This window comes from Carassius auratus, chromosome 9 (assembly GCF_003368295.1).
Source record: "Carassius auratus strain Wakin chromosome 9, ASM336829v1, whole genome shotgun sequence".
Lineage (NCBI taxonomy): Eukaryota > Metazoa > Chordata > Actinopteri > Cypriniformes > Cyprinidae > Carassius > Carassius auratus.
Window position 1 is genome coordinate 18,940,580 of NC_039251.1, and position 19,187 is coordinate 18,959,766.

Genomic DNA, 19,187 nt, shown 5'->3' on the forward strand with positions numbered 1-19,187 from the left:
TGTACATCTATGCATTTATTGTGATGCTAACTTTTATACATTTTTTTAATCATTTAGACATGTTTTTTGTTCTCAGTAAATAAAATATAAATATTTAATCAATTCATGTATTAATTGCTTGACTGAAAATTGATCTATTCACATCGACTGCATTTGTTGAACTAGTATATATTAATGTATAGCTAAGTCACAAAAGAAAAAACATTTAGCTTCTTTTACTAAAATGTAATTAAAAAAATATATATATAATTATTGGTTGGGATTTATCGTTATTATTGCATGTAAGTGTTGGGGTGGGCAAAATATGCAATTTATTATGGGGTAATGTTAATTTTCGAGTAGTAATACTTACATTTTTAGAGTATAAAATCAACAATCTTCTCCAAAGGTGAGCTCTTCGAGCAGCTGATTGACGTACCCTTTGTGCAGATATTGCTGTCGCTGTGAGGAGTTAGTGTACCTGACCCTCTTTTTTTATTATTATTGCCAAATTATTACATAAAAGATCATGGTAAGACGGTTGTATCTAACAATATACAATCATAATGCCATAAAACAGTAAAAAAATATTCAAGAGATAACGATTTTGGGTTTTCTAATAAAAAAAATGCTTTAAGGATAACACTTGATCACATTAGTTGAGTTAAAAATATTTAAAAAAATAAAATCAACAGTATTGGCTATACTACAATCACAAAATAAAAAGGTAGCCGTTTCTGCAACAAAACCACAGCATGGGCAATGTTCTTCATTATCAAGATACTTAGAAATACATTTATTAAACCTGTCACTTATATCTTTTAAGTTGTTGTGCTTGTTTTAACTTTGTAGGTCACATGATCAACATAGCGGATGATGATATACAAATTGCATTCATACTTCATACATACGCATTTAGGCTGTAGAGTATGTACTCTTTAGTGCTCGTTAAGTTAGTACTTATTGAAATTAAGTGTCTAATTAAAGCGTATGCGGTTTCGAACGCATCCCGACAAAATCTCGTTTTGACATCTCGCGTGGTTCTGTGTGATTTGAACAACTTCAAGTTACGCCTCTTTCGTCAAGTTACGCCCACTTCAAGTTACGCCTGTCTTGCAGTCTGCACTCTGCAGTAGCTGCAGACAGACACTTCTCGACGCCTTCGTTCTTCTGTGCTGCTGTCACTGATCGTTGGATTGGTCCTGCAATCTTAAAGAATGAACCCCCCCCCCCCCCAATAAATACAGAAATAAAAACACAACAGGCGCCCCTCCCAGCAACAACAATTCGTCAGTGCCTTGCGTGTGCATGCTTGCTTGGAAATAAAAAAGCTCAATTGTAATGCGAGGCTTGTGTTAAAACCACGTGAGCATCCTTAATTGTAAATTCAACATAACCATTTTTGTAAACGAAACGGTACAAGAAAAACGATATTTTATAATAAATGTATGATTATTTAATATTGAAGCCCAATATGTGATACCATAAAATCATCATAATCAGTTTTCCGGGTTTTTTGTCCCCCTGTTTTCAAAGCTGGGGCGGAAACGATGGTCATGCGTGCCGTGCTCGTGTATTTGATAGTTGCAAACGCAGCTCGTCCCTACCGGTCCCTACCGGTTGTCCTCTAATCTAATCTGCTCCTGTTCTTTTCGTACATTTTTAGACTGACTGTTGGCTATGATGCGAGCATCATGACGGATAATAACATCAAGCGGTCGGCGGCAGCAGCACGTCGGGACTGGAGCATCAGTTCAGAAGGTGGGTGAATGATGCTTTCTTTCGACATTATACAAATACACGTATTAAATGTTCACTCGTTGCGCATTATGTACATGCCGTGGCATCAAACAGCATCCGAATTGGTCTTAAACCAAAATGAAGCTGACTCGCCGTTTAACATTTCGGCCTCTAAAGCAAGCTGTTTGTCATAGAGATGAAATTGGTATGCTTTCGAAATGCAAGAGAAAGTATTAAGGACTCAGATCATATTCCACCTTGAAATATTGTAACACAAGATGTTGGGTGCTGCACAGTGGATGAAGCAAGACAGAGACCGTGAACAATATCGCCTTAGTTAACTGTTTATATAAATTGTATATACTCAGTGGCTTGCGGTGGTGTTTCAAAATGAGAAGGCAGTTATATACTAGTTATATTTGAAGAATTTTTTTTACTTATTGTTATGAATTACAAGATGTTACAGTCAATAATAACATAATTTGTGTTAAAAGTGTCTTAAATAGCTGAAAATCATGATTTCCTGTTGACCGAATTAGTGCATTTTTTTTCCATCATGTATCACTTTCTCTCACTGATAAGATCTAAAGCACTGAAAATCTTTGCGCCTTCTCTGAGAAAATATTGTAAAAAATTCTTATCCCAAGAGTTATTTTGAAGAACATCAGTACTGTTCCCACAATATCAAAGGAGGACCAAATTTATTACTGATCACACATTGGGTTATTTAAATGTCTTTTAATCATGATTTCATTAGTGCCATGTGTTCTTAGCATTTATGCTAGCAAGGGGAGTTTTTGCCCAAAATAAAATAAAGTAGTCAATTATTTTACTGTCAAATGCTAATACCAAGGTAGAGTAACAATGCTGACAATAGTGTAACAGAATTGACAGTCCACCAGATAATTTTGTAAATTCTGCTACTTTACAATTCTGTTACTTAAATGGTCAACTCTGTTTATGAACTATTTTCAAAAAAAAAATAATAATAATAATAGTCTGGCAGCAACAATAATAATACCACACGCAAGTCAAAAATTGAAAATTAAACTTAAAGATATATAAATAATTTAATAAACAATTAAAAAAAGATGTACAATTTGGAACATGGAATGTCTTTAAAATGGTTATTACTTCTATAAACTTTTTTTCAAAAGCTTGCGTTAAGCAAATTGTAATGGTAAAAAAAAACCCACATCATAATAGAAATGATTGCCAGTCATGGAGTCTTCACAGTCCAGGATCCCATGGTCTTCTAGTCTCTAAATTTTGAATCTTGGTCTTAAAACAAATAATATTGCTGCATTATGAGCTCAAAAATTAACAAAATTACATGGTATTAAACTTTCTTAATGCACATGTTATCAATTGAATTACATAGTATATTTCACTGTCTAACATTAGTCAAAACCTGTGTCCCACTTTTGAAACACCCTTTTCTAAAGTGGGACGACAAAGATTGCTACAATAGAAAATATTCTTAACACATTTTAATAATATTATTGCAAAATGTAATGTACAAATACATCACAAATATACACTAAACAAAATTATATATAAATAATCATGCTGTCTAATCAGAATCTTGATATGCCACACCTGTGAGGTGGATGTATTATCTCAGCAAAAGAGAAGTGCTCACTGACACAGATTTAGACAGATTTGTGAACTGTATTTGAACGAAATAGGCCTTTTGTGTACATAGACAAAGTCTTCGATCTTAGAGTTCAGCTCATGAAAAATTAGGCCAAAAACAAAAGTGTTGCATTTATCATTTTGTTCAGTGTAATTTGATAACAATTTAGAAGAACATTGTTTTATTTATAACAGATTTATATCCTTAACACTTATTTTGTCTAAATCCTATGTGACTGTCATTTGAGTTAACTAAACAAGAGGTACTTTCTGTTTGATGATTTTCATGGCCACATTTCTGACATAATTTCCAGAAAGACAGCTAATTTCAAGAACAATTTCATGATGATTTTTTTCCCCCCTTGTGTATCCTAGAATGGGCAGTCTGCATTTTCACCCAGGGCTGAATGAAAATATAAATCCACTCTCTGATGGTAGATGAACAGATATAGAACTGGGCCATTCTGTGTCCAATTAACCAAATTTCAGGAACTTCCCAAGCTCAAATTTTTGATTTTGTCAATATTTTATATGAAGAAAGATTAACATATATAGTGCTGAAAAATAAAATATTAAATGTCATCAATTTAAGCTATATTATGTACCGGTAGTAATCAACAGATTTTCACCTGCAGTTCGGAGCCAGATTACAGGGGGTAAAAACTAGGGCTGTGGCGATCACGATCGGCACAGCCCTAGTAAAAACGACTTTAATTTGTAATTGTTTAAATGGGAGTCTGATTTTTTCATAAAGCCATAATATGTATTTGGATACTGCTGTTTACATGGCATTTTGGTCTGATTTATTTGATTAGCATGCAATAATGGCCAACCATGATCCGCTGTAGTGCTGGGCAGGAGGATGACCGAGAGAGGAAACCATGGAGAAATACTTTCCCAAATATGTCCCATTCTTCAGTCTGCTGGCTTTGTCAGTACTCTTGTTCCTGCTGTGGAATATCACCTCATTGGAAGTGAGTAGAAGTTAAGTCACCTTTATTTTTGTAGTGCAGTATACAATATAGAGTGTTACAGCAGCTTTACAAACAGTAAAATGACCGAATGAGTTACGGAAACTCATAGGGCTGCATGATAAATCATATTTTAATTGTGATCATGATATCTGCTTCTCTCAATTTTCTCTCATTCTTTTCATTTATATTCTAGCTACCTTGAAGTAGATAATACTACAATGAAATGGTTTTGTGGGCACAAAACAACATGTTGTAGGCACAATAATATGTGTGTGGATGTAAATATAGGATAACTTTCTAATAATTAGATTTAGCTTACCGCAAATCATTGCCATGTTACAATTTTGTTTGTGAAGAAACATGAGGTTCTTACTGTAAGAAAAAAAAGAGTGAAAAAGGTATAAATCTTGTTTTGTAATTTAAAATCTGAGAATCATGCACTTTTTTTTTTTTCTTTTTTTTTTTCTGAAGGTTACCCTCTGAATTTTTCTCATGCTTCTCTGTAATAAAATGTCACATTAAAGCTTCTGTGTTTTGTCTACTGCAGAGCTGGAACTGTCAGACAGTATCTACCTTCTATCAGCTTCAGAACAGCATCCAGTCAGTATTGAAGACCTCTGAATTTCTTCTACCAGTAGAGTTTAACTACTCCTTCTGTGCCCACCTCGGCCAGGAGCCCACTGCAGAGGAAGCCAGGGAGGAGAGCTATCTTCTCAAATCCATCGCCTGGCCAGAGCCATTGGTCCTGGGACTGCCATTACGTCAAAGTAGCGATCCTGCACAGAGCTATTATACGATTCAAGACCCTGGAGATCTGCAGGTGGGTGGGCAACTGATATTGAAGGTGCAGATGCACAACTTTTTGGGTCAGCCCAAAAAACATGGAGGAGACTTTCTAGTTGCACGACTCCACACGCCAGAACTTGCGGCAGGCGTGGCTGGCCAGGTACATGACCACAACAATGGAAACTACACAGTATTTTTCCCGCTGCTTTGGGCAGGTGTTGCCCAGGTGGAACTGACCATGATTCACTCCAGCGAAGCCGTGATGGTCCTCAGACGACTGAGAGCAGAACAATCAGACCGAGTGTTCTTCAAGAGCCTCTTCCGTTCAGGTTACCTCTCGGAGACCACTCTGTGTAATTTGTGTTTGCCGCACAAACAGCAGTCGCTTTGCAACTTCACAGATCCCCAGACTGGAGAACCCTGGTTCTGTTATAAGCCCAAGATGTTGGACTGTGATACACGGATTAACCACTCAAAAGGGGGGTATAAGAAACACCTTCTCACTGTTTATGAGTCACAGTTCTTCCAAAGGTAAGTGAGAAGTGAAACCTATTTAGAGCAGTGCTTTAGAGAATGCAGATTATAGGCTATATATTATAAATATTTCAGTTTAATGAATGACACTTTAATTTTGTTTTGTTCTAGTGGAGTTAATATCAAAATTCCAATACATTCTGCAGGGGTGGACAATGTGACTGTTCAACTTGCTAAAGGTATTTTGGCACATTTGTAACAACTTAAATGTTTATTAATTAGTGTGATTTGTTTAATGCATTCTTGCTGAACAAGTGTTAAATGGTTAGTTCACTCAATCAATGAAAACGCTGTCATTAATTACTCACTGTCATGTCGCTCCAAATCCATAAGATCTTTTGTTCATCTTTGGAACACAAATTAAGCTATTTCTAAAATCCGAGAGCTTTCTGACCCCGTACAGACAGCAACTATGAAAAATGTTTTTGATTTCTTTGAGCACTAAAAGTATTCTTGTAGCTTTATAAAATGATGGTTGTATCACTGATGTCACATGTACTATTTTAACAATGTCTGTAATACCTTTTTGGCTTTGAATGTGGTAGTTGCTTTGCTGTCTATGAAACGTCAGAAAGCTTTCGGATTTCATAAATATCTTAATTTGTGTTCCGAAGGTAAATACATGAGGGTGAATGACAGAATTTTCATTTTCGGGTGAACTATCACTTTAATTTTATTTTTGCAATAACTTACAGACCACAAACTTGTGGAAGGTGGTATCATTTTAAATGTACAAAAACTGTATTAGGTTTAATTTCTAAGTTCTCATCATAATTTTTCTGTCTTTTTTTTTTTTTTCTTCTGTTTCCTCTTTCCTTCTAGTACGAACCAAAGGAATGCACCTTGAATTCACTCCTTCCGGGTACTACTACCAGGGATCATGGAGACCTTTGAATGGTGTCATCATGCATCAGTTTAATGCCTCTTCAGTCATCGCACAGTGTCTTCGAGGGAAAATGGTGTACATGTATGGAGACTCCACTGTGCGACAGTGGTACGAGTATCTCATTGCCCATGTTCCAGGTCAGTAATATTTTTGTAACTCTTTTTAAAAGTGCTATATTGATTGTTAGTCACTTTCGTTTGGCTTTGACCACATCTCCAAAATTTTTCAGCTGACCCAATGTCAAAAAAAGCAAAGCATGGAAAAAAATAACAAAATATAGTATAGTAATATTGAATCTCTAAATGTAGCCAGAGACAACAGAGGTACAGATATTTGTTTTAAGTCCAGGGTGAGTTTTTCATATATTGTCATGCCAATTAAGTATTTTACACATTTTATTCCTGAGTGGGCATGAATCTATTATCTAACCTACATCTCACCCTGTGTATCTCAAAATACAGAGTTTAAGGAATTCAACTTTCATAGCCCGAAGAATGTTGGTCCGTACATGGCAGTGGACAGCAATCACAACATATTATTAAGATACCGCTGCCATGGGCCACCGATCCGCTTCACATCCGTGTCCTCGGCTGAGATGCACTACATCTCAAATGAGCTGGATGGCTTACGAGGGGGCTCGGACACGGTGGTCCTGATCAGCATCTGGTCACATTTCAGCACTTTCCCGGTGCAAGTGTACATACGGCGCCTACGCCACATCCGCAAGGCGGTGATCCGACTGCTGAACCGAGAACCAGCGACTTTGGTGCTGATCCGCACAGCCAACCTCCAGAAACTGGACCCCGAGTCCAGCTTGTTCAACAGCGACTGGTTCTCCCAACAGCTTGACAAAGTGCTCCGAGCCATGTTTAAAGGTCTGAACGTCCAGCTGGTGGATGCCTGGGAGATGACACTCGCCCACCATCACCCTCATCAGCTACACCCCTCCACCTGACATTATATCAAACATGATTAACTTCATCCTATCACACATCTGTCCAGTGAGGAGAAAGAGAAGGCGGGGCTAAACTTCTCAAGCAGTATGTTAAGGAGCTGGTGAGACCTAGTCTTTGAGATCAGCTCTTTGGCTATCCATTCAGCTATTATTTGCTTGTCTGTCTGGCTTTCAAATATTAATAATGATTTTGCTGGCCTTATTATAAATGCAAAAGCACCATTCACCAACAGTGAATGTAGCTCTTTTTATTTTATTGGCAATATCCTGACCCAACCCCAAGTGTTTAACAGGTGAAAACTATATGAACATATTTGCTTGTACTCCAATCGGGGATTTGAGTAGGGTTCGTTCATCCAAAAATTAAAATCCTGACATCAATTACTCACCCTCAGTAAATGATGACAGGATTTTCATTTTTTGATACACTTTCGAATAAATGAAGGCAACATCATCAAGGCTGCAGTTGTATTAAAGAAAGATTAAATTATTTATGTATAAAACAGACGCCTGGGAGAATATTTGTAAAATTAAAATAGAGAATTACAGAAGAATAATTACTATGACAAAAGTTATATGCAAGTATCATGAACTATGAGGGCAAGTACAACTCTTTATGTGCCTTGGTAAACAGGGATTGTGTTAGGACAAGTGTGGTCTACTTATTCAATGGAGGGCAGCTGTGGCCTAATGGTTAGAGAGTTGGACGTGTAACCCGAAGGTCATAGGTTTGAGTCTCAGTGCTGGCAGGAGTTGTAGGTGGGGGGTGAATGAAAAGCACCCTCTTCCACCCTCAATACCCATGGCTGTAGTGCCCTTGAGCAAGGCACTGAACCCCCAGTTGCTCCCCATGCAGCTGGATACAGCTGCCCACTGCTCATTTGACCATTTTGTTACAGTAGGATTATTGACATTAGTATTCATTTAGTCTTTTATGCCCTTGATTAGTTTTAATATAAATTCTCCCATTTTGCATTTACCTCTGAAAGATCTAAAAATGTGTACATAGTAGTTCTGTCTGTTCTATTTATATGTATCCAAAAAGCAATGTAAAAGACATTTATGCTCCAAAAATGGTCATTCAGATTTTTTGGAAGAGTTGTTTACGATTTGTTCATGTGCCTTATTTAATAGCACTACCTGTTTAATTAGTTTGTTCAATTCCATTTTAATGTGGTTTACAGCTATGAAATTGAGTCTCCGTACTAGAGTTTCTACTGCATTTTTCTTTTTTTCTTTTTTTTTTGCGCAGTGGCAAAGGAACTTCTTAATTCTTCATCCGTCAAGTGTTCACGAATCACCAAAATAAATGAATTCTCAAACATCCATTGTGCTCTTGTCTTTTGAATGATCTCTGCCACTGCAAATTGGTATTACATTTTTTTTTTTTTGCTGCAGTAAGATCCACTCAGATGAGAACATATCAAATACAAAATTATTGTAGAGGGAATACAAATTGTTTAATATTAATATAAAAATATATATAATTCAATACTTAATATAAAAATACATAATGAAAAAATTATTAAAAAAATGGGCAGGAAAAAAATATTTACTGATTATTTTGCAGCACGACGTCCTAGACAAAGGTAAGAAGAATAAACTGCATTTGAAGATATTATTAATCCTAAAATAATTTGAATGTACTGTATATAAAACTGTACATCTTTTAATAGGTGACATTAGCAGGTGTTTTAAAAAGAACCCACAAAGCTGGATGAAGGTTGATTTGGCCTAATAAATAAAAATATCAGATCACACAGTGCCCAGAGCATCAGAAATGTTGCATGTTTCTTCAGACTATCTTGTTATTGTGCACGTATGCCATGTTTTAAGATTGGACACTGCATTCACAAGATGAATCATTATGGGTTTGACTCAAAAATATATCAGCCTACATCTCCACATGAGACCTTCAAACATGGCGCCGATCCAGACATCACTGTCTTTTGTTTGCATGATGAGTAATGTATAGTTATTTTATTACAGTCCTGTAGCTGTGTATTATCTATGTTTACCACAGGCTTTTAAATAGGTGAGAAAAATATTCAATGTTATATGTGTAATCAACCTGTAGGCAAGGCATTGTATCATCATGTGGATGAAGACCTTTCAGGGCCAAAATGGTTCACTGAAATCTGTTCTATGTGGATCACACCATCTGCATTTCCATTCACATCTCATTCTACTAAATGCAGTTTTTTGTAGCACCACAAGGGGGCAGCAGTGTACTGTCATAAAAACATTTACAGCAGTAGGCCAAACAGGATAGTAGTATATACTACTGCTTAGTACATTCTATTAGTTTAATGTTTGAAACCAGAGTTGTATAAAGTACCTGAAAGTCATACTCATGTAAAAGTACAGATATCTTGCCAGAAAATGACTTATTTAAAATATTACTTGAGTAAAAGTCTTAAAGTATATGATATTTGGTGTATTTAAGTACGATAAGTATTTTAGAAATCATAACATAATCGTAACATAAGTATTGAAAGTAAAAGTAAATTCTAAATGTAAAATAAGCAAATAGATGTATATAAAATAGTTTATGCACAGCTTGAGTAGCAAGATTGTGTTCAGTTTGAAGTCTTTCTTCTATTTTGGGGTAAGAATAAGAAGCACTTAATCTGTAATGGTGTCTTTCTTTCTTACATAAGAAAACCTTTCTGGAATCTGCATCTAAAAATAGCATGTATTTACAGTCTATGTATCTCAGAGGGGACATGGATGCATTTAACCTGCAGTTACAGATAGATAAATAATGTGTTGTTTTTAACATAAAATGTTGAATACTAATATTTGAAATGATTTAAAACATGAAAAATTTAAAAAAAAAAAAAAAAATTGTAAAATAAAACCACCAATAGATGGCAACATGTGACTGGAAGGGTCATTGAGATTCAACCGATTCATTCAAATGGTTGATTCATTCAGAAACAAAGCATTTGACTGTGTTAATTAGTGAATCACTGAACCGTTTTTATCCATGTTTTTTATCGACCTTTTCGTTCAAAAAGCTGATTCATTCAGTAAGTAAACACCGTCCATTGCCCTGAGATGCAAAACAGTAGTGATGTGATCTTTGTTTGGAACTATTTTCGTTAGCAAAATTTAGCAAAAACAAGCAATATGATGTCTACAATGCAAGTCATTGCTTAATGACCTAAAATGATTATTAAATGTGCTCATTCTGATATCTGCAGAAAACCTGTACTCTTTGCGTGATATAGATTAAAAACTATATTCAATTAAATAAATATCAGAAGCATTTTTGCCGTCTACAATTAAGAATGGATGGAATTTCGAGAAGCCTATTAATAGAATAATAAATCAATGTATGTGCACTCTGTGTGTGATTTGGTGATATAGCCTACTGGATAACTTCAGATTGCACATCATTACGACAACACTTACCATATTATCGCAGACGATACTGTATTGCACACCCCAGACTCGACTTGAGTGGCAAAAGTTGCTTTCCTGCATTCTGTTCTTCTGACTATTTTGTAGTAAGTAACGAATATGCTTCGGGTAAATGTATCGGAGTAAAAGTATACATTTTAATTTGGACATGTAGTAGCTAAAGTAAAAGTTGGCTGAAATATAAAAACTCAAGTAAAGTAGCTTACACTACAGATACGCCTAAAAAACACTTAAGTACTAGAAGTATTACTACTTCGTTAGATCACTCCACTGTTTGGAACATCATAATACAACAATACACATTTCAAAAAGCATTATTACATTGTTGTCTAATGCAACCTCACAGTATGAATTCGGAGTGATTTTTAGTTGTCATCTAAAAGTGCTTTATTATAATAATTTTGGCTGTCTGATAATGAGTAAAAAATAATGGTGTTAAAAATCACAGCTGATAACACTCCCTCATATGTCTCACTGGAAACCGTCTATGCTGGAAACAGGTCGAGTTGTGTGCATTGCATTGTGGGATACATGTGCTCAGGTTGTTCAATGCACATTTTGGTGCCATGTATAAAAATGCATACTATGAGCAGAACAAATAGTACAAACTGTATGAGTAATATGGTAGTGTGATACTCCTTAAATGTTTCAAATAAGTACTTTATGTGATTTATTGATAATGGCGGATGAAGATGAAAAACTAGTGAACAGATGAACAGTACACTTGATTATAAGGGCAAGATGCTTATAATAATTTGATTTTAATATTACTTCATTTTGATGTTAATCAAAAATTCACAATATTACAGTTCAGTTCAGTGAGTATTTCGTAATGCATGGGTTTCTACGAAAACAATTTCATGTCATGAATATGTAAAAAGTTTAAATAAAGAAAATAAAATGCATTACAGTTGCCTAATAAATATTTCCTAAGATATGCATTTAATTAAAGAGACTTTTCTAAAATGTATTTGGAGACATTCTGATAACAGTATGACAGAAGTAAAGTGAAGAAATTCATTCAGTGGCAAGAATTATGACGGTAACTCAAGTATATTGGATGGAAAACACCTTTATCAAGATGCATCTGAATCTCAAGCCTTTTAAAAAATGTACAGTCATACTAATATGAATATTAGGGCTGTCAAAATAGGTGAAATTAAATGAAAAGCTAAATTCAATTTTTTACTTAAATATTATAAAAATTCGAATTATATTCGTGAAGAAAAGCTTTTGACTTCTTTCCTGAGGCCACAAGAGGGTGCATCGAGCAAAATATTACTAATACACTTTTATTCAAAGCATGACATGACTGTGAAAAAAATAAAAATAATAATAAACCATAGTATTTTAAATAATGTTTATGAACCAATTATAATTAATTACGTTGCTTATACTATAAACAAAACAGTGTCATGTATATATGCATAGTTAAATAAAAAGGGCGGAAAGCCAGTCACACAGAATACATTTTTTCATTTAAAAACATGAGATGTAGTGGGAGAACAAAAACCCACCATAAAGTCTCGAGATGTGTTTTTAAAAACTGGAACTTACATTAATTTTACATGTTTTTCTAAACATGCGGCTCTCTAGAAACTGTGCAAAATATGCGTTCTGTGTGAATGGCTTGGTTTTAGTTTTGATGTAAACAAGATCTTCTCCACATTTGTGTTCTTTTCTTCTTCTTTTTTTCTAGTGGCTTCAACTGGATAGGCTAACATAAACCTTATAATGCAATGACATTTACATCCTCATCGCATCTCGTGCGCCAGTGATAAAGGTCAAGTATACTTCGGCCATACACAAGGTGAATGATGAGACAGAAGTGGTACTGCGTGTCGAGCTAATCCACACGGCTGTTGGCGAGACAGAACGGAACATGGACTGTGAAGTATACCCAGGGCTTATAAGGCAGCCTCCTCAATCCACACCTAAAATTCGAATGCAACATTTTTGCATTCGAATGTGGATTTTTATTTTAAATTCAACGAATATTCGAAGTAAAAAAAAAATTGTTGACAGCCCTAATGAATATGTAACATTGTGTGCGTTATTAACAAGCGTATTAGTTGTTGCTATAGGTACTAGTGGCACGGGACAATGACCTGAAATATAAAAGAATCAGATGATCTCTGTTCATGAAGAAATTATGTGGAGGCTCTACTGGAGGACTGCTGATGGAGGGGAACTTTCTGGGGTACCAGTCGAGGAGAGTCCCTTTCAGTCCTCTGGATGCCCTTTACACAGCACTGCTATCAAGCTTAGCTTCTTTCTCCTTTGCCTTCAGTTCCTGGTTATACCTGAGGGGAATAAAGTGCTCATATATCGAAAAATAAGCTATTTTATTGTATACACATCTACATAGCTGGTGCCCCTGTGTCCTACTTGGCCTGAAATGGAAGCTACGTTCCTCTTTTCTACGCTATTTTGATGAATATCCAAGCAAAACGGCTGCTTCGACAAATAAAAAATTTAATGTAGGGCAAGATTTAATTTGGTCCAGCAGGAAGTGATTGGATCATTGTTATTTGCTTTTGCTGTGATTTCATTTGAGTGACAGATTGTTGTAGGGGAGAAGTTGTTGTCCCGCCCTCGTAACAGTGAACACGTCATCAGAGAAGAGAACAGGTTTCAGTGCAAGGCAGAGGAAAGGTTATTTTGATTGAATATTACAAAGGCATGTGGATTCAAAAAAAATTTCACAGATATAATTTACAATAATAATAATATAAAAAATTGACTTGAAATTACAGATCTGATTGACAGATGTGAATGACGTGATAGATGGCTTCTACGCAAGATTCGATGAACTTCACTGCAAGGTGGTTTGCTTTGCCTGTTTCCCCATTTATGTGATTTTATAGCATGTATTGTGTAGGTGAAAGAGTACTCACTTCCATATTCTGAAGAGCTGTGATATTCCTGCACTTCCAACAAAGAAATTTACAGCAAAGAGATTCCAATTCTTGGGTATAATAACCAAGGAATACCTGGACCAAATAAGACCTGAAAAACAGAGAGTGATGGAGATTGGCAACTTTTAATTGTTCAGATATACTCTGTGTATGAGATATACCTGTGGCAGTCAACACAGCAGATTGGGAGGGACTGAGTTTCTCTGCTGGACGTGTCATGTCTGCTATGCCAGCTATGACCAGACTCTGTGTGAAATCAGAAATGTAACAATTATATATATATATATATATTTATTTTTTTTATCCAAATAACATCCAGATCATGTGTTATTAATCTTACCCATTTAAACATTGGTGCCCAGAAGAAAACAGTCTTTGGACCTAAACAAAGAGCACATCAAAACAGTTAAACTCATGTTTGACAGGTCAAATGTTCACAGACTATGTGTGTTATTGAGACAGCAACCAGGTCTTTCAACATACAAAACAGTAAAAAAAAAAAAAAAAAAAGTACTGACACAGACAAACTTTTTGGGTGATTTTTTTTTTCTTGCCAGTACATTTTGTGGCTGTTTTTGTAACAAATATGTATAATATCTTTCTAAAATATGAAGGTAAATGTACATGTTTTTTTTACAGCAATGAAGTACACAGACTTGAACCTACATTTCTGTAAGCTGAAGGCACTGATGACTGAATTGACTTACAATAAGAAATACAATATACAATATACTGATGGTACAAATGTTTAACCAATTATGGATTATTAGTTGTAAACAATCATTGTTTAAATATTCAACATGACATGTCAGTCAACCTTTGCTTATCAACATTATATTAATTGTACCACAAATGACTAGAACTATAAACAATTTAACTCCCTTTAGATAGCTCATGTTAGATTATTAGAACAGAATTTTTTTTTCAGTAATTCAGTAACAGAGAATATTACACAGAACGATCAAGGGCACTTTACACAAATACAGTACACTACAGAAACATTACACGTCAAGCATCTTCTTAAAACACTGTTTATATCTAAAACCTCAATTCCATTCTAAGCTATGCATCCAAACAAATTAATTATGAAATATTCGTGCACCAAGTTGATTAGTACCATTATTTTAAAGCACTGGAGTCGCTTTGTTTTTTTATTTTAAACAACGACACAAAAAAACACCTGTTTAGGTGGCAGTGTCTATGGCTGCACCATCACTTTCAGTCAAGAGGTTAACAGGATCAGTATCAGTGACAAATAAGTTGTTACGCTAACAGCATTTGTGTTACCTGCAGGATGGTTATAAATGGGTCTCAGTTTAGCCGGCAGCATATGCTCGATCCTGTCGAGGATTCTGTGGTAAGAAGCTCTCAGCCCCACCATAGCCATGACTGCTCAACAAGCTAAATGCTACCACTGCACGCACGAAAATACCGCTGAAGACGTGCAGAGCAATCTGCCGCTATTGACCCGTGATGTTACCAAAAAGGCAAGAGCCCGTAGTCTGGAAAACAAGACCTCTGGACGAGCATTAAGTAGTCCTATAACGTCTACGTCATTGTCCGACTTTCGACCTTGATAATGCAGATTACTGCTATGTTGTCTTCACGCCTGTTGTTTCACACATACTCCATATGTGGTCCGCGTGCGTTACGTATGTGGTCCAGAAGCATCATCATTGTGTTTTCACACAGGACGCGTGCGTTTGCAGTCGCTGCTGATCCTTGGCTGTTTATTCCACAAACACAATATTTGTATATTATTTTGATTTCAAATCATGTAAAAAAATTATAATAATAATAACAAAAAAATTTATCATTGTGACGCTTTTATCACAGACCAGTAACAGTCTTTCATAATCATATGAAACTCAATACATTTAAACAACGTATTATTCATGCATTTGACTTATAGGTTTGTACTGGTCAAGCAAGCAGCATGACATTTAAACACAACAATAAGGGGTGCCCTGGAGGTCTAAAGACTGGGGAGGCCATGGTGGATCTGGAGATTCGGGGGACTATGGCGGATCTGGAGACTCAGGAGGCCATTGCGCATCTGGAGAATCTGGAGACTCGGGAAGCCATGGCAGAACTGTAGACTCGGGGGCCATGGCAGAACTGAAAACTTGGGGAGCCATGGCGGAACTGGAGACTCGGGGGGCCATGGCAGAACTGGAGACTCGGGAGGCCATGGCGGAACTGGAGACTCAGGAGGCCATGACGGATCTGGAGACTTGGGAGGCCATGGAGGAACTGGAGACTCGGGAGCCCTCTTTTTTCTTGATTCCCAGGGAGCCCAGGGAGAGCTTTTGAAACCCAGTTAAGCCCTGTGTCGGATCCAGGCCAAGAGTCCAGTCCCGTAAGTGTTCAGCTCCTGAGTCTCCATTTCTGCCATGGCCCAGTTCCACCTTGTTGGGGAATCAGGAGCCCTCCCTGGGCTTGTCGGGGAATCAGGAGCTCTCCCTTGGCTTAACTGGGGCCCGGGAGCACTCCCTAGGCTCGTCGGGGAATCAGGAGCCCTCCCTGGGTTTACTGGGATTCGGGAGCCTCTTCTGGGCTTAACGGGAGATCGGGAGCCTCTTCTGGGCTTAACGGGAGATCGGTAGCCTCTTCGGGGCTTAACGGGAGATCGGGACACAGGTGTGAAGTAATCGATTAACCTAACAAGAAAAGGAAAATGACCAAATAAGGAAAAAACTCAAAAACAGGAGAACAGCAGACCATGATTGTGACACATTGTTCAAAACCTGTACTTGTTGTCTTCAGTATAGAACACAAAATGAGTTATTTACTGGAATGTCCATGCTGTGCTTTCTGTACAATGATAATGAACAGATACAGAAGTTGCTAGGCTCTAAAAAAACAGCATAAAAGTACCTGTGAAGGTTTAAAATAGAATAGTGATGATAGAATTTAGACAGAATTTTCACTCTATGAGAGGAGATGCATTTTCACTCAGTATTACTATGTGCCTCCATAATCATATTATGCTTGATAAGAATAAATATAAATTGTTCTCATGGCTTGACAGTGAATCTGACATTATCAGAACTTTCAAAAGTAATTTTCATGCAAATTACCAAGTTTTACCCTCCTGGTGTATTTGTAACTCTGTTATATAGCCCTCTGCAACATAACACTTGAGCTAAGAGACCTGAGAGAAGTGTCAGCCAGTCTTGGCAGACTTCAAAGCACGCCTATGAAATAGAATTCACCTAGTCTGACCCAAATATATATTTTAGACAAAACCAGTTTAGCTAATTTCTTCTCTGTAGCCTAGTTTACAAATTCTAACCCAGTCAAAAATCCTGCGATTTTGCATGAATTTCAGCGTTTGTTTCTGACGGCAGACTATTTTCTGTGAGGTTGCACAATCAATTTATAGAGCAGTGTCATCTCAGGCTACTGCTGTTCTCCAGGCCCGCACCATTGAAAATGATTGACCTAAGTTTGGCATTTGGCATTTGTAGCACCCTTTTACACAGGCTGAAAATACTGTCATGGAAAGATCAGTCTTATACCAACCACACAGAGATATCTGCTTGTCAGGAATAGAAACATAAATGCTATTAATTTGTCTTAAAGCAAACAGCATTGAATGTGACTTGGTATTTAAATTAATTAAAATAAATCTGAGGTAATTTATAAGAGATTAGACAAGGAAAAAACAAAACAAGAACCAAATAAGGGTGGTTGACATGGGTGGTATGTCAGGGTGGTATTACAACAGTGTATTACAGGGTGTTTTCCGTCTATGTACAGCGACTCAGCAAATTCAGGAGGTAATGAAATATGTTTTCGCAAGCAATGAACATATCAGCAGCCATTAGCAATCATACCAGGCTTCTCAGCCACATAATATAGTTTCATGGTTTCTTCATTTACACCATAAATGAGATTTCAAACTTAGATTTGTGCCCATTATTCATAGAAAATATTCCTGTAAAATGTGCCTGTAGGATACGGAAGTTCTAAGCGGCCATGCATTATAATTTTTTTCCTTTTTGTTTTTTCGTTATAACCACTTAATTTTCTCGTTATCTCGACATAACGAAGTTCGTTTTCTCGTTATAACGACTTATTTTTCTCGTTATCTCGACATAATGAAAGTTTGTTTTCTCGTTATAACGACATGACAGTTTACCTGTTGCAATAGTAACGAACTCAACTTTGACAGGCATCTGATGGACAGCCATGCAGGTGCTCTTACTGTAGCCTATATTTCAGCAAATTTTGCTTCGCCTAGGTAATAATGTCTACAATACTGTATATAAATAAAGGCTGATCAATCACTGTTGATTTTTCCAGAGACAGTACAAATAACGTTTTGTTTTTGTAATTAACATGTTTAAATGGCAACACCGCGCCATTAGAGCTGCTTGGATTAAACTCACTTTTCATTTTCCCTTTATTTGAAATAAAATTATATATAATTTGTAATTTGTAGTAGTCATTATATGATGTGGCAGATATCATGTGTGTTACAAGCTTCTGTTTGAAAAGAGCGTTCATGTGTATGTGTAGTGTATGTGTGTGTAGAAAAAACGATTACAACATTATAGAACAAAACTGAATTAAATTAGCTTATGGATTTTACATATACATCACATTTCTCATCAATATGGTTAACAATAAAGATTAGTAATAAGGAAAAGAAGCACATCAGCCTACATCGTTAAATCCCGTCCTACTGTAGATAAACAGAATACAGTGATGTCAACCTTGGTTTTGATAAGCTGTTATTTTATGACACAGAACGCGTTGGTGAAACTCATGCATCTAGCAGGAACTTAATACACAAAATATTCATATTGATTCAAGCATTTAACATTTATGAATTAATTAAATGTCAGTAATGAACAAGACTGCACAAATTGTAGCGATCACGAGGAAGGTCCACGTACAGTAAAGTGGACAGTGTACAACACCCCATCAGTTATATTCAGGTCTATAGTGCCACCTGCTGGCGCAGTTTTGTAACTTCTTAGAGAAAACTAAGTCGTTATAACGAGAAAACGAACTTCGTTATGTCGAGAAAACTAGAAAATTAAGTCGTTATAACGAGAAAACGAACTTCGTTATGTCGAGATAACGAGAAAATTAAGTCGTTATAACGAGAAAACAAAAAGAAAAAAATATATAATGCATGGCCGCTTAGAACTTCCGTAGTAGGAGAATGTGCCTGTCTGGGTTATAATGTCTCAGGGGTATCACTGTGCTTCTATTTTGTGTGAGTGTTGTGTGTGCGTCTCTTTCTACCACTTATCAGCAGCTCCTGTTCTTTATCTGTCAGTGATTTTAGGGTGCTTTCACACTAGCACTTTTGGTGCGCACCCGGGTTCGATTGATGTCAG

At 36.4% G+C, this 19,187-nt stretch overlaps 1 protein-coding gene and 1 pseudogene across 1 annotated transcript; one reads left to right on the forward strand and one right to left on the reverse strand.

Moving 5' to 3' along the window:
* The first annotated feature begins 1,284 nt into the window (after positions 1 to 1,284).
* On the forward strand, positions 1,285 to 8,815 carry LOC113108631 (NXPE family member 3-like; annotated as a pseudogene).
* A 4,007-nt stretch (positions 8,816 to 12,822) lies between these two features.
* Positions 12,823 to 15,437, reverse strand: LOC113108632 (mitochondrial pyruvate carrier 2-like). The gene is made up of 5 exons (XM_026271861.1): positions 15,121 to 15,437; positions 14,174 to 14,214; positions 13,995 to 14,079; positions 13,813 to 13,924; positions 12,823 to 13,218 (listed from the first exon to the last, which is right to left on the reverse strand). Exons 1-5 carry the CDS (start codon positions 15,218 to 15,220, stop codon positions 13,158 to 13,160), a joined length of 399 nt encoding a protein of 132 aa, XP_026127646.1. The 5' UTR covers positions 15,221 to 15,437; the 3' UTR covers positions 12,823 to 13,157.
* Between the last annotated feature and the right edge of the window lie 3,750 nt (positions 15,438 to 19,187).